The following is a 19,221-nucleotide window of genomic DNA, read 5'->3' on the forward strand; positions in this document are numbered from 1 at the left end:
AAAATGAACTAAGCCTGTCACCAAAGAGCACCACCTTTACAAAGTTTTGACTAAGTTCCTGGTAGCACTCCAACTGGACTTGATTCTCTGTACTTTTGTGTCAATTGAACTTCTGTCCGGAGTCAACACAGTCAGACTTTTATTTATAATGAAAAAAATCAGGAATAATTGTGGGCAGCTAAAACACACAGGAGCCCTTTAGCACTTCCTAGTTCTTCCTCATGTCATGATACCTTTCTAGCTCTGGTAAGTTTTTCATATCTTGTGTATTTAATATCCATCTATTAACACCTGGCATGTCACAACCATAGTGTGTCAACACCGAAATGAGCTAAATGCAACATTTGTGAAAAATGTTCTGTAATAACCCTGTTACGAGTTGATGAACCACTGAAACGATTTTGGAAACATTATTTTAAGGTACAAAAAACTCTTTGGTGTTGCTTTAATATCTACCCTACCCTCCTTTCGGGGGGTGCAGTCCAGCGGGGGGGCTACAGATCAAAACGAAAAACGATGGTTCCATGCTATCCATGTGGGGTTACATGCCCACCAAGTTTCGTCTACCCCGGTCTTTCAGTGTCCCGGGAATCCTTGACGGAAATTTGGACATGCGAAAAAAAAAAAATCTGACTAATCATAATCATAATTATGACCGCCGCGCAGCGAAGGTATATAGGTTTAGTCAGATTTTTTTCTTTTTTTTTTCGCATGCACAGGCACATACGCAGGCACACACACAAGCACGCACACACACACACACACACACACACACACACACACACACACACACACACACACTCACACACACACACACCCACACACATAACATAAACATAACACAAACAATCAAGAATTTCTCAGAATTATGAACAGGCAAGATGGAGGTGGGGTTGTATAAAATGAATTTTACATGTGAAATCTATGAACTAATCATGTTTTGGTACTTGTTGTCTAGCAGATACCAGTGAGAATTGAGTGTGGATAATGCAATTTAGTGAGACAGAATCATATACAGTAGGCCTTTCAGCGTGATTTCTTTTTGTGGAAAAAATGTGCTGGACTGGGCGGCGGTCATATTTTGTACCGCTCTGCGGTACATCTAGTTAAAGCAACAATGGGGAAATGCTGTCCCCTCAATGCTAATGTAAACCCTGGTAAAATAATTGCTGTCTGCTATAATTTTGAAAAATAATAGCTCGCAGCAACATATGGAAAAAAAGAACTATGAACTAGTTCATTTTTGGAACTGTGAACTAGTTCAAATTTTTGAATTATGAACTATGAACTGAACTAGTTCATTTTAAAATGTATGAACTGAACTATGAACTAGTTCACGTAGAAAGTGAACTTTCCTAACACTATCAACACCATCATAATTTGTGTCAACACCCAGGGGCGGATTAAGGTGGTCATGGGCCCCTAGGCTACATTTTCTGTGAGGGCCCCCTCCCACAAAATGGCCTATATAAGACAACATACAACTGAACCACCAGATACTCATACAACATCACTGCAATGTTGGTACAGCAACAGCTGAACACCAAACAGGCCTACTCACACCAGGCAGCATCTTTACAGACCAGCAATTGAACCACCAACTAGGCCTACTCACACATAAGACAACGTCCTTACAGTAACAACTGGCCTACTTGCATCAGGCAGCATCCTAAAATGCAGCAATTGAACCACCAAATACTCACAGACAAGACATCCGGGCAGACAACTTCCTTACAGCAACAACCAACATCAAACAAAAGTCATAGCCTGCGATTTGTTACACCAGCAGACAGTTTATAATAATCGACAACAAATGCCACAGCAGTTATGAACTAGCCTACATACAGAAATTTGAACCCTGGCAGTCTGGCACATATGGGGCCCCTAGGCTGCAGCCACATCTAGCCTATGCATTGATCCGCGCCTGTCAACACCATTAGGATTTGTGTCAACGCCATCAGAATTTGTTTAAATCTGCTTTCACTTTGACATTAAAGAGTTTTTTTCTAGATAGATAGATAGATAGATAGATAGATACTTTATTGATCCCAGGGGAAATTCAAGGAAATTCTGTACATTATTGTAAAAGGGGACAAATGAAATTGATCAAGATTTAATTTATAAAAGTGGTAAAAGGGGGAAATATCCAAGGGGATGAATATTTTTTATAGACACTGTATATCTGCCAAGGTGATGGATTTCATTGAAGAGGAACATGTGAGTCGCCTGTAGTCATTTTGAAAAATGTAAAATGTTTCTCCGTTGATAACCTTGTCAACTCCGTAGGATGGACTTCACATTGTTTTTGCATTAAACACTGACTTGTTTGACTTTAAAAATGCGATATAATTAATTTCAAAATCTGTGTGCATTATTAAGGGAACCAAGAGACTGAAAAAAAAAGTCAAACTATTTGTGATAAGTTATTAAAAAAATAATTTGAGTCTTTGTCTGATGGTGTTGACAAAAATCGAGTGCGGGTCCAGCAAACATGTCATTTATTAAAATAATGTACAACTGGGAGGTTGTACCAAAACATGGTTAGGTAGCCAAAACTACATTTAACAAAGATGTGTTAATAGTTTTGGAAAATCTTCAAAACTTTCTTTTAGAAAATTGAAACCTGTTTTGTCTCTAATCTCAAGAATCACTATATACAAGAATGCTAAAATGCTTTAACAGGGGTTTTGTGAAAGACACAGCTTAATGTACATTCTTGATTCACTCTATTTCAAGGATTGTTTGTCAAATTATTCAAGATGGATGTGGCTACAAACAGACTTACTAGTGACTGTCGGAATCCAGGGTATTCATCTTCTTCAATATTGCCACCTCAGACATGGCAACATCGCGGTAACTATCAATGTTTTTTACAATCTTCATGGCCACATGGACACAGTCACTTTCAACAGGAAGATACAGATGACATTTATCGTTCAATGAAAAAATAATTACATTATTAATAGAACCCTATTTGAAAATAAGAATTATTCACTCACTGAGAATAAAAAAAAAATCCAGAGTATTTTTAAACTCAGTTCAGAGAAATTTGAAACTCACTCAGAAAACTTCTGTCTGAATTCTTCACATTGCTAATGTGAAGTTAATTAAAACTATACAAAGACAAGGAAAGACCATAGCATGTCTCTCATTTCTCTCCAAATTCCTATTCAGTGCTTTGTGGAGTCACCTGGAAATGTCTTTGTTCTTGTAAGAAAATCATTTCTAATTGTTTTCCATTAATTATTAAAACAATATATACAAAGAAATGCAAAGGCCCATGTAGCAACCAATAACGTAATAATTGCAAATAACATACTTATTTTCCGGACTATAAGTCGCTCCTGAGTATAAGTCGCATTAGTCAAAAAATGCATCATGAACAGGAAAAAAACATATATAAGTCGCATTTATTTAGAAATGTATTTCACAAAATCCAAAACCAAAAACAGAGACTATGTAACTGGATTATTGAGGCCAAAAAGATTAATGTTAATGAAGATGAAGGAGTGAAGGCAGCCAAGAGGAGGGCAGGAAGGTCATTGCAAAGCAAAAGATTCACTGAAAGAAAATACCATGTGGTACACCAAAATGTATCTAAAATGTGGAGAATACAATGCAATCAAGCATTTTGGGCGATGTGGAGTCACAGGCTGGCAGCAGATTAAATGCTCACAAGAGAGAAAAAGATGCAGTTTTAGACGTGACTGAAGCAAGCCAGGCGATAGGCCTATAGGCCCGACAGTAATTGTAAAGCAATTTACAAAAGATTCACTGAACAAAAATGCTGATATGATACATGCAAATTTTGCTAAAAATGTGGAGAATGCAATGCAATCAAGCATTTTGGGCGATGTGGAGTCACAAGCTGGCAGCAGATTAAATGCTCACGATAGAGAAAAAGACGGTTTTAAAAGGACGTGCCCGAAGCTGAGGCAAGCAAGGCAATAGGCATATAGGCCCGACGGTAATTGTAAAGCAATTTACAAAAGATTCACTGAACAAAAATGCTTATATGGTACATGGAAATTTAGCTAAAAATTTGGAGAATGCAATGCAATCAAGCATTTTGGACGATGTGGAGAGATAAGCCGGCAGCAGATTAAATGCTCGAGAGAGAAAAATATGCGGTTTTAAAAGGACGTGCAGACCGAAGCTGCAGCAAGCAGGTGATATTTAGAAATTTATTTCACAAAATCCAAGACTAAGAACAGACAGACTATGTAACTAAACACATTGAGGCCAAAAATATTGAGAATTCTACAGGGAATCTTGAAGACGAAGGAGTGAATAGTGGCAAGAGGCAAGCCGAAGGCTGCTGACAAGTGCCCGACGCTATTGTAAAGCAATTTACAAAAGATTCACTGAACAAAAATGCTGATGTGGTACATGAAATTTTAGCTAAAAATGTGGAGAATGCAATGCAATCAAGCATTTTGGACGATATAGCGTATTGGCACAAGCTGGCAGCAGAACAAATGCTCGCCAAGAGAGCGAGAGAAAAAAAGATGCGCATTTAAAACCAGGGCCTAAATTTCAGCGCAGGATTGCGCATAAATTATTACTAAGTATTGAGCATACTAATAAAAGTCCCGCAACGCTAGCCATCATAATGCGAGAAATTCCCACACATTTTACAGCGCTGTCTGACGTTAGTCTAATAATGGAGCGGCCTGAAAGCGGACCAACTCTGACTTCAATTGAACCCCATGCAGAGACACACACACACGCGCGCGCGCAGGACCACTTTGGGGGTGCCTCTCTCTCTTTGCTCTCTCTCTCTCTCAGCAGGATTTGTCACCGCTAAAGTCAAATTATTATAGCCTATTACGTGCTTCTACATCAACCGCTATCGACAGGAAAGGAAAACAAACGTTTAGCGATCAGGAACCGCAAACACAGAAGCATGACAGCCTATAATATAACGCGAGAGAACATGGATGTGTTCTCCATTTGAGGAACGTTATAATCGATTGCGGACGTGAACAGACAGCTACAGACACGGAGCGCATAGTAGGCCTACTTTCACTTTCTGTGCGTATTCACATGAAAGATAATTAGTAGCAAAACAGCGATCAAATATTACATGGCAGTGAGTTTTGTTTTCAAATGTTTTCGTGCATGTCCAGATAACGGGTGAGGAATGTTTAGGGGACAGACTATCGTGAATCCTGAATTTATGGCTGGGCAAAGCACAGCACCTTTATTTGGACCATGGCTTGTAGCCTATTCGAGTCAGCTATAGGGCTTCATTTCTTGCACCGGTAGGGTTAGAGTGTCGGGATGTCCATCTGCTTATTGCGAGATAAGGCATCCGCTTTCATTCATTCATTCATGGAACGTGTGCTGTGCTGCAAGGGAAACCTTATTCCGTATAGCCAAAGAGGTCTAAATTTAGTTATTTTTTTAATTATGCATGATTTACTTTTTTATAAAATTCGTAGGCTGATGCCTGGCAGCAACAATTGTGTTTAAATGTAGGTTAACCTGGGGCTGCGTGCTACTGGTAGCTTGAGAGCAATGTGTTGGAGACTCATGGTGTAGGACAATGACTTAGTTGGCAACAATATTAAACCAACCAACAATATACATTATTAAGAAGAGCTATTTTATGAGTTAAATTTAAACAAAATTATACTGGCTTTTATTTGTCCGAATCTGAGGCCCAGCTATAAATAGAATCCCGGCAGTAATTTGAGGATTTAAGTAGGCCTATGCACGTGTGTTTCACGACTTGTGCATTTGAGAGCGCTCTCTCAAGGCTGTAGACGATAATGTTTCATGTAGGGTTCATGTCAGTTAATATAAATTAACATTTAAAAACATGTTCAATTATATAATTTTTTTCATATATAAGTCGCACCTGACTATAAGTCGCAGGACCAGCCAAACTATGAAAAAAAGTGCGACTTATAGTCCGGAAAATACGGTAATAATATTGGCCGTTTTTAACGTAATAAAGTCTATAATGTAATAGCTTGCCAACAGTGAATAACATATCTATGTACAATAATAATACATTATTGTCTTGGTAAAATAAGAAATCCTTTAATAATGTAATAGCTGGAGCCGATAGTGTAATAATATACTAATATCACTCTATTTATTGGATACAAAGTGTTACACTTCCATGGCACATTTACATCACAAATAATTGTATAGAAGCAGGCTTCACTCAGTCTCTTATTTGTCTTTTAGAGGGCTAGGCCAACCCTATAAATGATGAGAAAGGAGAAAAAAGGCCACACTTTGCATATGAAGGTGTTTATTGCACAAACGCGTTTTGGCGTAGCATCTTCTTCAGTGTGCTCAAGTGAATGAATGCTTGGCTATAACCTAACCCACATCCTTACATATACCCCCTTTATCAGCCAATGATGATACAGTGTCACTTAATACAATAATTCAATTAAAACAGTCCATCACTCATTAGTTTCAACACGTTATAAACAGAATTACATCAAACAGGCAAGTGAAATGAAGTCTCCTAGATTATATTAGATTCAACTTTATTGTCATTGTGCAGGGTACAAGTACAAAGACAACAAAATGCAGTTTGCGTTTAACCCACGGCCGGTTCTCCCTATATGCACACTACGCAAGTTGTGTAGGGCCCCGCAAGTTAATGAAGGCCCCCTCCCCCGTCTCCCCTTGAGTCAAGCTAGTGACAGACATGTATACAGTTATAGCGACAGTGTCTCATACATTAAGATGATCATGAAACCAAATTACCATTCAGAGCATGAACAACGGAAGAAGAAACTTCAAACACGAGAATGAACAGCGGGAACAGTCGGGTAAACTTTCGAGTTCGTTCCATGGTTTGATGTCAACATACAGTATATTTCTCCAGCGCGTGTTGCTGTCCTAGCCTAGGCCTACCTAACAGGTCAGCGAATCCCCTGATCTGTCTGTGGCTTGCTTGCCAGCCTTTCCCAGTCACAATACTTCACAAAGTTGTGAAATGTAATTGCATATTCCATGTTTTGAATGCGGGCGACTAGCTACATTTAAAAAAAAAAAATAACCGCATCCTTAAATGCGTTAATAACGTGCAGCTCGGGATAAATCTAACAGGTTTTCAGCAGAAACACAGGACCTGTCAAAAATAATTGGTGATTTCACTCTTCCTAGACATTTTTAAAAGAAGTAAATAGTTTTACAATATTTCAGTCAAGCTTTAGTTGGTTTAGATAGCCTAACTGAACTTATGCAAAATGGAAAGTTTCATAAAGTATTGACTTTGATTTTCTGCTGCATATACTGGACAATAGATGCACATCGTAAATTAGGCCTATATGAAGTATTAAAATAATTGTTTAAAACTATTGAAGGGAATCAGGGGGAGCCAGTTCAGTGGCCTATGTCTTTGGCAAGTAGCCTACAGACACAGGTGAAGAACAGTCAGCCTCAGCCAGCCAAAAACAACAAAAAACTGCATTACTTCAAGTGTCAAACTGTGTATCAAAACCACAGTTTTGGAGGAAATATTTGAAGTTCTTAAGGAGGAAATGCACTTTGGACATGGAAAAACTGCATAGTACTGTACTTTACTGCAGAAATGCAGTATTATGGACATGAAAATAGGCTACTGCACTATAGCCTACTGTATAACTGAACTGTACTTCACTGTACTGATAAAACTGCAGTTATTTTTTGTAATGGGTACAGTAAGCACCAAAAGCAAGCAGTCCAGACCCTACAACTGGGCATGTATAGCTGTGAAGGTGATTCACACAATTATTTTTCTTTCTCCTTGTCATTTATGGAGAAAAACACTATATTTGGTAACATCCATAGACATCCAAAATGGGGCGGGATGATTGTATTGGGAGCACTGAGGTGTCAGTTGTGACTGTTAAAAGATATCTATTCCAGAAGAGTACTCCTAAGAGCCCAAAAGATTCTGAAGGACTCTTCTCATCCTAACAATGGATTATTCCTACCACTGAAATCAAGAAGACGCCTATGTAGTCACAAAGCCAGAACTGAGAGACTCAGGAGAAGTTTTTATCCCCAGGCCATCCGAACTCTGAACTCACACTATACTGACTTTGCACACATTCACTCTTCAGCACTCTCAAACATTTCCCAACTCTGAACTCACACTATCCTGACTTTGCACTCATTCACTCCTCAGCACTCATGACCCCCCCCCCCCCCCCCCCCCCCACACACACACACACACCTACAAGACTTTTAGCACTTTTACATCCCTCACCCTATGCTATAGACCTTTTATTATTTTCTTATTTCATCACACGTCAAAACACACACACACACACACACACACACACACACACACACACACACACATATCTGACTTTCTCCAACTTTTGCACATCTCAATAGAACTTTTTATTTATTATTTTTGATTTCTCTTCCATCTACCCATGTCCTTGATTGCCTAGCCTTTCACATAATTTAGTGGCTTTACGCATAGAGCGAGCGCATTCGTGTTTGTTAATGCCAGGTATAGATTGCAATCTAATGCAGACAAGGCTTACATGCTATGAATATGACACACGTTTTGACCAGAGACGAAGCTAAAGGTGAATATATTACTGGATCAGCAGGTAACAGGACGTGAGAGTGCTCGCATGGCCAGACTCACTAATCCTAAAGCAGGGATGGGCACAAATACATCAAAATGTATTTCCAAATAAAATACCAAATACCCACCTTAAAAATGTATCAAAATAAACTACAAAATACAGCAGCCAAAAAATGTATCAAAATAAAATACTGTATTTTTGTATTTTCAAAATACTACAAAATACTTCTTTCTAAAAAAGCCTTTTTTGTCTATCCCTTCCCTACTTGGAAAAACATCTGAACGCAAGAGACTCCTTCCATAATCAGTCAACAGATTAGATATGCTGACCCCTCATGTTAGACATCCCAATACAAACCTCTGCCAGGGTCGGTGCCAGCGGGTGGGGGTGGAGCATGAGCACTGACGGGGGGGAGGCATCCTTCGAGGCTTTTGGATAATTGAAACAATATGATCATGGGGGAAAATAGTGCAAGGACCTAGTGGTCAAAGCCTATAGTGTTTAATAGACTAGCACACAGCGTTAAATAGAATAGTTGCATAGGCTACAATACAAGTAAATAGACTATAACAGACTCACCACTAGCAGGCCTAGGCAACAGCTGAGTGCAAAATCTCATCATCACTCTGTCTTTCCATTCATTTTGAAATGTTCTTGTAAGATCCTGCTCAAATTGCAACATTGAACGTAGGCTATGTGATCGCTCGAAATGTTCTTTAAAGTACATAACTCTAACACATTTACGATTGGATGGATTCCATGGACCCGATTTTCACCTCAACAAAGGAACCAATCACAGAACTGAGGGGGGACACCAAGACGATGGTGACACACTGAAGCGGTTATGAGTTACGTACAGACACATTTGATAGACGTTTGTAGCACCCAATAAATGTCTCTGAGCATTCGTAAACCACGTCTCAAATACGAGAAAATGAATGTGTAGTTCCGGCGAGGTCTGGCGTTAGCCAGGCTATGTGGCTAGGCAGAGGCAACAAATGTGATGGAAAGTTTAAGAGCGAACAGGACACTCGGCATGGCTTTTAGTATCTGGTCTGACAGTCCACTTTTATTGACTGTTAGTCTACTTACATAACTTTTAGCTTACAAACTATTAGCCTACTTACATAAAATTAGTGATATTGTACCATATGAGTTGCATGCGCAACAGAGATTTCTAAAGATTGCTGTAGGCCAGGGTCGGACTGGGAACAAAATTCGGCCCTGGCAATTTTCTCCCGGACCGGCCCACCACTGGACCACTGCTTGACTAAATGAAAAATATAGGCTACTGAACATGGACATCGTAGTTGACAGAAATTACGTTTTGTGCCAACATGTTGTAGAAACACAAGCCTTTATTTGGTGCAAATCTTCTCCTTTACTTTGGTTATAATCCGTGATTCATTCACATTAACTGTAGGCTATCACCACAAGTGTACTAAACGTTTTTGCCCAAGTTTGTGTGCCGTCATCACATTTTGCAAAATTAGGCTACCTTCGTTACTAACCTACCAGTTGATACTTTTTACCTGCATCGACTCGCGATTGATTGTGCATCTAATGTAACACTGTCGTTGTGAGCTAAAAGGCTACTATATGGGAAATACTTTGAAGTTCCTTTTGAGTCCAAAAAAGAATGGGTTTTCTTTAACCTGTGCTACACTTTTCCACCAAGTTGTGCGAAAATTGTAGGCTACCCGTAGATTTTTTATGTTGACAGACAAACCGCACAGTAGCCTACATGGTGCAGTACCTAGCCTAAATGGAAGCTCTTGGTAGCGCGTGCAACTAACGTCTATAAAAACAATATATTTATGGAATAAAACTAGACACCTCTGATTGCTGTTCACGGTTAAACTGCAATGATGTGAACACCAGCCAGCGGAGGGCACTTATATAGCCTAGGCTACCATGCATGGACTCGTAGGCTATACAGTATTTCCCAACCTAGACAAATCCACTTGAGGGGTGGGGCAGGAGGGCGCGATCGTAACACACACTGAACCTGTCATGAAGGGGCCAAAATGATTGACCTTTCACCCCCCAAGCCAAATGGATGCAACTGCATTTATAGGCTAGGCCTAGGGCTACATGATGGGCCGCAAATAGGCTAAATAACTTAAAAAAAAAAATTAAAAAAAATCCCGGAGGTCACCGGCCCACATGTAGACCGGCCCACCGGGCATTTGCCCAGTTGTACAGATTACCAGTCCGAGCCTTCTGTAGGCTACCGTGGTGGCGACTAGCGTCGCGAGCCGAAACATTGCTAAGGTGCAGCTAAGAGAGTTCTAAGAGTGCTCCAGACCACTCTTACCAACGAACGACGTACGAAAGACATTCGTAGCAAGGTACCTTTCAGGAAATGCCTGAAAATGTTAAGGTAGAGTTTTAGAGGTTACGAACTACGTAGCGTTAAGAAGGCTTCGGGAAACCAGCCCCAGGTTTTTCTTGGTCAGTGGCAGAGGTGGACAAAGTACACAATTCCTTTACTTGAGTCAAAGTAAAGATACACCTTGTCAAATATTACTCAAATACAAGTGAAAGTTGTTATGTAAAAATTTTACTTGAGTTAAAGTACAGAAGTACTTACTTTTAAAAATGCTTAAATATTCAAAAGTACAAGTATTTGTCCTTTTTAATGTGCTGTAATGTAACGTTTTGCTTACTTTCATAACTTTGCAACTGTTAAAAAGGATGCAATAATTCATTTTAAATTGTTATTCATTCTCTGTTCAAAAATCTAAAACATTTTCACCGCCAAATACAAAACAGGATAACTCAAATATGAGTAGCTTATTTTTTATTAAATGATGTAAAGATTTAGCTATGTGGTGAATGTCAGGTGCTTGTCTAATTTAATTCCAAATGCACCATGATCATAGAGAATATTCTTAAGAAGAATCTGCTGTCACTATCAATACCACAGCCAAGTTCAAATTGAACTATTGAAAAAATTTACTTGAATATGGTCTATTGCATTCACATTTAAATAATCACTTCAAATGCGCTTAAAGTACAGTATTTGCCTTTCAAATGTAATGTAGTAAAAGTAAAAAAATACTCAAGTAAAGTACAGATACTCTAAAATCATACTTAAGTACAGCAATCAAGTAAATGTACTTAGTTACTGTCCACCACCATTTTTAGAGGGTGTAAGATGGCGATTTTTTGATCACGCCCCAGACCACACCTTACTGTATGTTGTTAATTGCCACACCCCTGAATTGTCCCATTTTTTAACCAATACATCCAAAAAGGCCATGACTTCATGGTCAGAGTTCAAGGTAAATTGAATGGAAGGCAATTGAGTGTTGACATAATAATTAAAAGCATCCAACTCCTCCTTTGTTCCTTTCCATATAAAAAAGATATCACTAATATACCTGTACCACACCTTCAAATGTTTTTTGAATGGATTAGCTGAGTAGATAAAATCCTGCTCAAATTTTCCCATAAACAGGTTGGCATAATTGGTTGCCATTGTCGAACCCATTGCAGTTCCCTGTATCTGCAGTTAGAATCTGTTCTGGAACATAAACTAATTTTTGGTCAAGACATAGCCAATGAGCCAATTAGATAAATGATTGAGTTGTTGTATTGAATGACACTATGAAGATTGGTTGATTAGTGGTGAGGGTGTAGGTATTTAAGTTAGGTTGTAGCCTAGCATTCATTTACTTGAGCACACTGAAGAAGGCACTATGCCGAAACGCTTCTGTGGAATACACAGTTTTTCATGCAAAGTGCAGCCTTTTTCTCCTTTCATAACACTTACATCACAAGCCATCCATTTACCATCTTTTGTACTTCTAGTACCGGACTACAATTAAGTCAAAATTCAAAATACTTAAATTATATTTGATTTTGTTTTCAGTGTGTGAATAATTCATTAATATAATATAATCAAAAATGTATTATTGTTATTAAACAAAAAAGACAGCATTTACTTAAAGTGAAAAACTCACTTACTTGATTGAATGATCAATGCATTCCACCACCTTTCCAAAAGCACCTTCTCCTAATGTACCAACAATTTCATCTGCAAGTGGAATTCTGAATTAGAACTATGGAATACAGACATCCAAACCTTCTGTAAAAGAAATTCCATGATAAAAAAATAACTCCAATATTCAAACTAATGGAAAAGGATCTCCTACACACAATCATGTTAACCAAGTTGATGGATTAATGACTGTAAAAAGCATGGACAGCATGGCATCATGGCTTAACTAACATTAGTAGAAAACTAGAAAATGCAATTCCGAGGAATTACCATTACATAAAGGAAGTTTCTAGGTTAAACGGTTGAAGAGAAATTGTGCACAGAAAAAGCGGTCAGCGGAATAATAATGAGAAGCCTAGGAAGAACAGTACAGTGGATTTTCATGCACTGTAAAAAGAAGAAGAAGAAGAAGAAGAAGAAGAAGAAGAAGACTTCAGATAACAGAACACTGCACTGTGATGAAGCCAAAACTAATCAAAATGGGGTAAATGGGGTAATATAATATTTTATCAAAGTTGCAGCCAGATTCTTTGCAGTGTGCTATTTGTACTACTGTACTATTTGGACGGTCAAATAGAGTACACGGTCAGAGTCTGCGTTCATTTTTGATCTGTCTTTTGTATGTTTTCTTAAACGAATCATTGTTTGTATGAAAGGGAAACATAAATCAGACAGAGCCAGAGTTACTCAGGAGGTAGATTACACATGGCTTACAGATACCTGGAGCCCATGCCTACCCTCATATAGCTGTGAGCTCCATTAACGCTCAGAACAGAGACCTTAGCTACACAATAGTGTGTGTAATAGTGAAAGTGTGTTTACCCTTAGTACTGGGTAAACATGACTAATAACAGGATTTTTTTAAAAGAAAAATAATATATAGTGTGGCAAACACATGTTGTTTACTACATTTGAGAATGAAAATTGGTTATTTTACCATCAAATTACGTATGACGTACTTACGAGTCTTCATCACTGCAGCTACATGGCCAATTTCAGTCATGACATCCATGCTCTTTACAGTCATTGTAATGGACAAGTATGGTACATGCACATACCTGAAATATAACTCTCAAAACAGATGCATAATATATATACATAGATAGATAGATAGATAGATATTCTGTACATCTTGATGTCAGCATGTCTCCATTGTGATAGATCAAGTGACCTTCCTCGTCATCTCCAATACTGGTGGCTCTTGTTCTTTGGTAGGTCCTCTGTGGTTTATTATCATCATCATCATCACCAAGAGCAACATAAACCGATGACAGTTGGGGAAGCCGGACCAGTATCATTCATCCAATGAGAAGGGGATCAGGTGGCCCCACAAGCCAGCGATTTCCGAGACAGACAGGACGCAGTCACCATTAAAGAAAAACAAAGTAGCAAGGTACACACAAGAGAAATCCCACATAGTACATCTGTACCATTTTCAGAAAATAGATTAAGTATTTATAAGCGTTTAAGCATTCATGGTATTGGCATTTTCCTTCACTGGATTGACTGGGCATTCTCAACTAAGCTCTGACCTCTGACATTTCTGTACATTGCATCTCTCTTGCATTAACATACGTATCAGATTAAAATACTTAAGGTAACAACTCTCCTCTCCAAATATCTTATTATATCTGACGAAAATGAGATGGAAATCTCCATACCGAGTCTGAGTGTTTACAGTTTTCGATGTTATGATATTGTTCGTGGTGATATCTCCTATTGCTATGTTGGTTATATCCATGATGTCCAGAAGATCTGGTAAAATGGTGCCAATCTTGCTCATTCTGTCTGCCACTATGGTGCTCCAAGTCCTTGGAAGCAATGTGATAGTTCTTTTTTTCGTACCCCATGTCCCATTCACACTTGTTTCCAGTCTCCAGACTGTCAGTCAAACTTCTGCTCTCCAGGTAGTCCCTGACAAACTGTAAGATCAGATCAAAATGGGTTAACGTCAAGGATTTCAATCCATACTCAGCCTAATGTGACAGCAGACCTTTTCATGCCCTGTGATATATATGCAAAACATTTTTAATTAGCAACATATCAGATTCATTATCTACTCCCTGAGAACCTGCAGGAAATTCCTGTGGGTACACTTGATCTCTGCAGTACATCAAGCTTTTATTACTCCCACACGATCATATCCCCTCACACTTAGAGACAAGAAATCATAAATAGCCATTTGCTACTACTGCACCCACACAGCAACAGCGGTTCTATCTGTGAAGCTGAGAAGTGAATTTCAAGCCACTAAGCAAAAGTCAAAGGACCAGGCAGTTGGGTAAACTCCAAACTATGAAATGAGTCCTTCTTACAGACTAAACCTACTAATTTAAACATCTACAATCATTGGTCAACTTCACAAACCTTGTACATTTAATAATCCTATCTTATAGCTGTGAAAATTTTTGAAATCTATATTAGCTGTGCACAGTGTCGGTTCTCCAGGAATAGACACCTGTTCTAAAAAAAGGCATGGATCCTGTAAGCACATCTTGAGCCTGTTCCAGTCAAGGCCAAATAGAAGTGGATATTATGCTTGTTTCAAAAATAATCCACTGTAAATTATAATGTCTCGTGGCCAGAGGTGGAAAGTAACGAAATACATGTACTCACGTTACTGTATTGAGTAGTTTTTCTGTGTATTTTGTATTTTTTAAGTAGTTTATAAAATCGGTATTTTAAATTTTACTTGATTACATTTTGAGTGAAGTATTGTACTTCTCTACATCAAAAATCCCATCCGTTACTTGAGTAAAAAAAAAAAGTTAAGACTAACGAAACAGTTAAAAAAAAGTTAAGACTAACGAAAACAGAAAGGTTTTCTCAGTTCGTTTTAGCACCAATGATTGCGGAGATATTCAAGCAAACACCATGGGATTTTGTGTTTTGACGTTTGTGCTCACCTTTCTTTGGAAAGAAGTTTATTAGCAGTTGTTTCCCCTCATTTTAATGTTGCTCTTTTTCCTGTTTTGGCCTTTGTTTTTAGTAACCTGACTTGGCTTTCTTGGAGAAAGACATTGCACCAGAAGCACAACAATTAGCGGTCCACTACTAGCGATGCTCAACTAAATAAACAAAAGATAGACTACCTTATGAATTGTGCAGGCGGACTAAACCGTTTAGCTCTTTAGCAAGGAAGAGTGAGAGTGACCTTAGACAGTTTTCACTATGTTTTGTATACAAAATCCAGTCAGTCAAACTTTAAATTTCGTCTGACATTCATTTTGACATTTAATTTGGAAGTTAAAATATTCAGGTAAAATAAATATATGGTGGAAAAAATTTTTTTCAGTAATTAGCCTAAACTTCCAGTGAGTCGAAATTTTCACCACACATTATATTAACACACATATAAAAAATCCAAACATAAGAGTTTTGTGTATTAAAGTGAAATGACACAGGAAAAAAGTATTGAACGTGCCTACTGAAATTTCTTCAATAGCCTACTTTGTGGAAAAGCCTTTGTTTGTAAAGACAGCTTCAAGTCATTTTCTGTATGACAAAACTTATTAGTCGCAGTATCAGGTGTGATTTTGGCCCATCGTTCTAAACAGATTCCAGGGGTCCCTCTTGTGAATCCTGATCTTTAGTTACTTCCAGAACTGCTTAATTGAATTGGCTGCCTTCAAGTCTTTCTGGAGCTTTCTCCGAGTGGTCCTTGGCTCTTGGAATTGACTATCCTTCTGACTCCCTGGTCAGAAATATTGCGAGGAGATCCTGTGCAAGGCCGGTTGATGATGCAGTGATGTTCCTTCCACTTGCAGATAATGGCTCGCATGCTGCTTACTGGAAGATTCTGAAGTTTTGAAATGCATCTGTAACCAGTTTCATTGATATGTTTTGCAACAAGGTTGCAAGGTCTTGGGAGAGCTTTTTGCTTTTATCCATCATGAAATGTTTCTTGTGTGACACCTTGGTAATGAAAAACCTTTTTATAGCCCATCAATATGTAGGTTACTAACCAAGCTTATATTAATTTGCACAGATAGAAAGGATAACTACTCTCTAACTACTTACAGATTCCAGCTCGTTCCTTCCCTTGCCTTAGTGCTTTTTCTTAGCGTGTTCAATACTTTTTCCCTGTGTTATTCCACTTCATTACACATGACTCTACTTTGGAGTTGTTTGGATTTTTTATGTGTGGATTACCTGAGTTATTACTAATGCCTGGTGAAAATGTTGTGCCCCCTGTATTCCACTTTTCAAGGGCCCTCTCCTCGATTGGGGCCCTATACTTCCCACTTTCCCCCCCAGTTCGACGCCCTTTAATCTGCTGAACCTTCTGCTCGTTTCCAAATATAAAAAAAACTCTCTGCAACTAAACATTGGCCTGCCTGCCTCAGCTGCCTATGAGGGGCTTTTCAGTTGTGCTGGATTACTGTTCACTGCAAAGCGACCCAAGGATGAGTGCAACTAACTTTGAAAATCAACTACTGCTCAAACTTAAAGGAGAACTCCAGTGATTTTTCACATAGATCTCCATTTCTCAACGTCCTTATCAGGCAAGTACCTCCACTCGGCGGCCATATTGCAACACTTTTTGGGCACTTATCGTGCATCTATTTCGGCAGAAATGCGTGTGCGTAAGGCTTCATGACACCAATCTTGCTCCAGCAGCGACATCACAACAGATGATTGGCACGATGTCTTCACAGCACACCACATGATTGGCTCAATGTATTTTACAACACACCACATGATTGGCTCAATGTATTCACATGTCGACGTTTTGCCGCGGAAGGGTTGTGATATGTGTAGACAACTGCCATCCGGTGCCATAAACAGCGAGACATGGCTGCTAGTTTAAGTGATGCTATGGTAACACATAATAATAGGCTAATATCAAGTTGATTTGCTCACTTGCATCCCTCAAGTTTGTGTTGCTAACCAACCTAGGCTGTGGGATGTACATCATTTAGGCCTACTATTTGGGTTTAATGTAATTTTAGTGGACATTGCAAGACACTTATCTCTTCTATGATCCCTGTTACGTCCCTATCTATTTGTGTGTTCCTGCTGTTTTTCAGACACTCCAGCAGAGGGCGTAATTGCTGGACCAGCCCTATAAAAGGTGCTGCCTGACGTCACTCCAGGGTCCGGCTCGTTTTTTAGTTCCTCGCAGAACGCTACCGCTGCCACGCCACGCTTCATGCTCCGCTCTAGCCCACACTACGTCCAAGTCTCAAAGTCCCTCTCAGAGTGAGAGTCTGGGAGAGAGGCCTGGAAATTGGGCGGCTTCGTTTTTGGCCTTCTGGCCTTCGCTTGCTATTTTGTTTTGAATGTTAATTTTTGCCTTTATATATGTTCTAGTTTAATTATAATAAATTATTGATTATTTTCAAATTTATCCACCATTGTCTGCCATGTTTTGCTCTTGCTTTATTTAGTTTTGTTATAGTTCCCTGACCCTAGCAGGGGACATAGAAAAAAAGAGTTATCGCACACCAATGAAGTCTTTCCTGAGGTGCTGGCTTCTTGTGTATACAAATGTTAAAGAAAATAAAGAGAAAGTCACACACTCTGCTCCACGTTTTAATGTTGAAGTGACGTTTCGGCCATCTGGCCTTCTTCAAACTTACACAACACCAACATCCAAAGTGTCTTTATATTAGCAGGGGACATAACATCCCAGAAAGTTTTTTTTCCGACTTTTATCTTTGACATACAGTAGAAAACATAATGAATTGCATCCACATATCCTTATGCACTATGCTAAACTTTTATTCACTAGACTAAAATCATCGTATCGTACACCTACAGTACCCTCCAGAATTATTGGCACCTCTGCTAAAGTTGACTAAAAACCGGTATAAACAATAATCTGTTGGTGATTTATTGTAATCTCACAATGAAAAAAAAATAGGAAAAATCCAACCTTGAAGGGAAGCTAATTTATTTTGAGAAAAAGGAAAATCTCATGAAGAAATAAGTATTTTTTTTATTGTGGGGGGTGTATCTGTGTGTGTGTGGGGAGGGGGTATGTTGTGTGATTAGGGTGGGGGGGGGTGTTGTTGATGAAATGGTGTGTGTATGAGGGGGGGGGTTGGTGTGTGTGACTTCACTTCACTTGTCTTGATTAATACAATCTAGGCTATTCACCAACTACTCGCTGTAATGTTAGATTTGTTGTGACAGCAGAAACGGAAAGGGTCGTAAAATATATGTCAGAAAAGTTACCACAGGGATAAATGGCTTGTGGCAGCCAAGCGTTCATAACGACGTCGCTTTTTGATCCTTTGATGTCCGCTCTTCCTATCATTGTGAAGCAGAATTCACCAAGCGTTGGATTGTTCACCCACTAATAGGGAACGTGAGCTGGGTTTAGACCGTCGTGAGACAGGTTAGTTTTACCCTACTGATGATGTGTTGTTGCATTGGTATTGGTATTGATATATAGACATTCTTTACCCTTAATACATTGCTAATAGTTGGGAGTGTGTTGACAATGGAAAAAAGTGTGTACAAGTTTTTGATATGTGGTAGGTGGATCCCGTTTCAAAGAAGAATATATTATAACAAAGATCTGTTGAATGACAATTTTTTTTGTTGTCTTTTGCCCTTTTTATCTATCTATAAAGCAAGAAGCGTCTGTGTGTCTGTCTGTCTGTCTGTCTGTGTGTCTGTGGCACGCATATCTCGCTGACCGTTTGTCAGACT

General features: G+C 38.9%; 1 protein-coding gene across 2 annotated transcripts in view; it reads right to left on the minus strand.

The window, feature by feature from the left end:
- The window catches only part of LOC143132827 (dual specificity protein kinase CLK4-like), a 125,743-nt gene that overhangs the window by 104,100 nt on the left and 2,422 nt on the right, over positions 1–19,221 (minus strand). Inside the window, exons 2-5 of one of the 2 annotated variants that reach the window (XM_076292635.1) lie at positions 14,223–14,483; positions 13,691–13,781; positions 12,528–12,597; positions 2,786–2,902 (exon numbers count right to left, since the gene is read on the minus strand). In XM_076292635.1, coding sequence (XP_076148750.1) covers positions 2,786–2,902; positions 12,528–12,597; positions 13,691–13,781; positions 14,223–14,411 — 467 coding nt within the window. In that variant the 5' untranslated portion in view covers positions 14,412–14,483. The remainder of the gene's footprint in view (positions 1–2,785; positions 2,903–12,527; positions 12,598–13,690; positions 13,782–14,222; positions 14,484–19,221) is intronic. The other variant, XM_076292636.1, reaches the window with a different exon arrangement.

Source organism: Alosa pseudoharengus, unplaced genomic scaffold, assembly GCF_046254945.1.
Source record: "Alosa pseudoharengus isolate Yale_2024_CS ecotype anadromous, Long Island Sound unplaced genomic scaffold, YU_APseudo_1.1 YU_APseudo_1.1_scf_19, whole genome shotgun sequence".
In the NCBI taxonomy this organism is placed as follows: Eukaryota; Metazoa; Chordata; class Actinopteri; order Clupeiformes; family Clupeidae; genus Alosa; species Alosa pseudoharengus.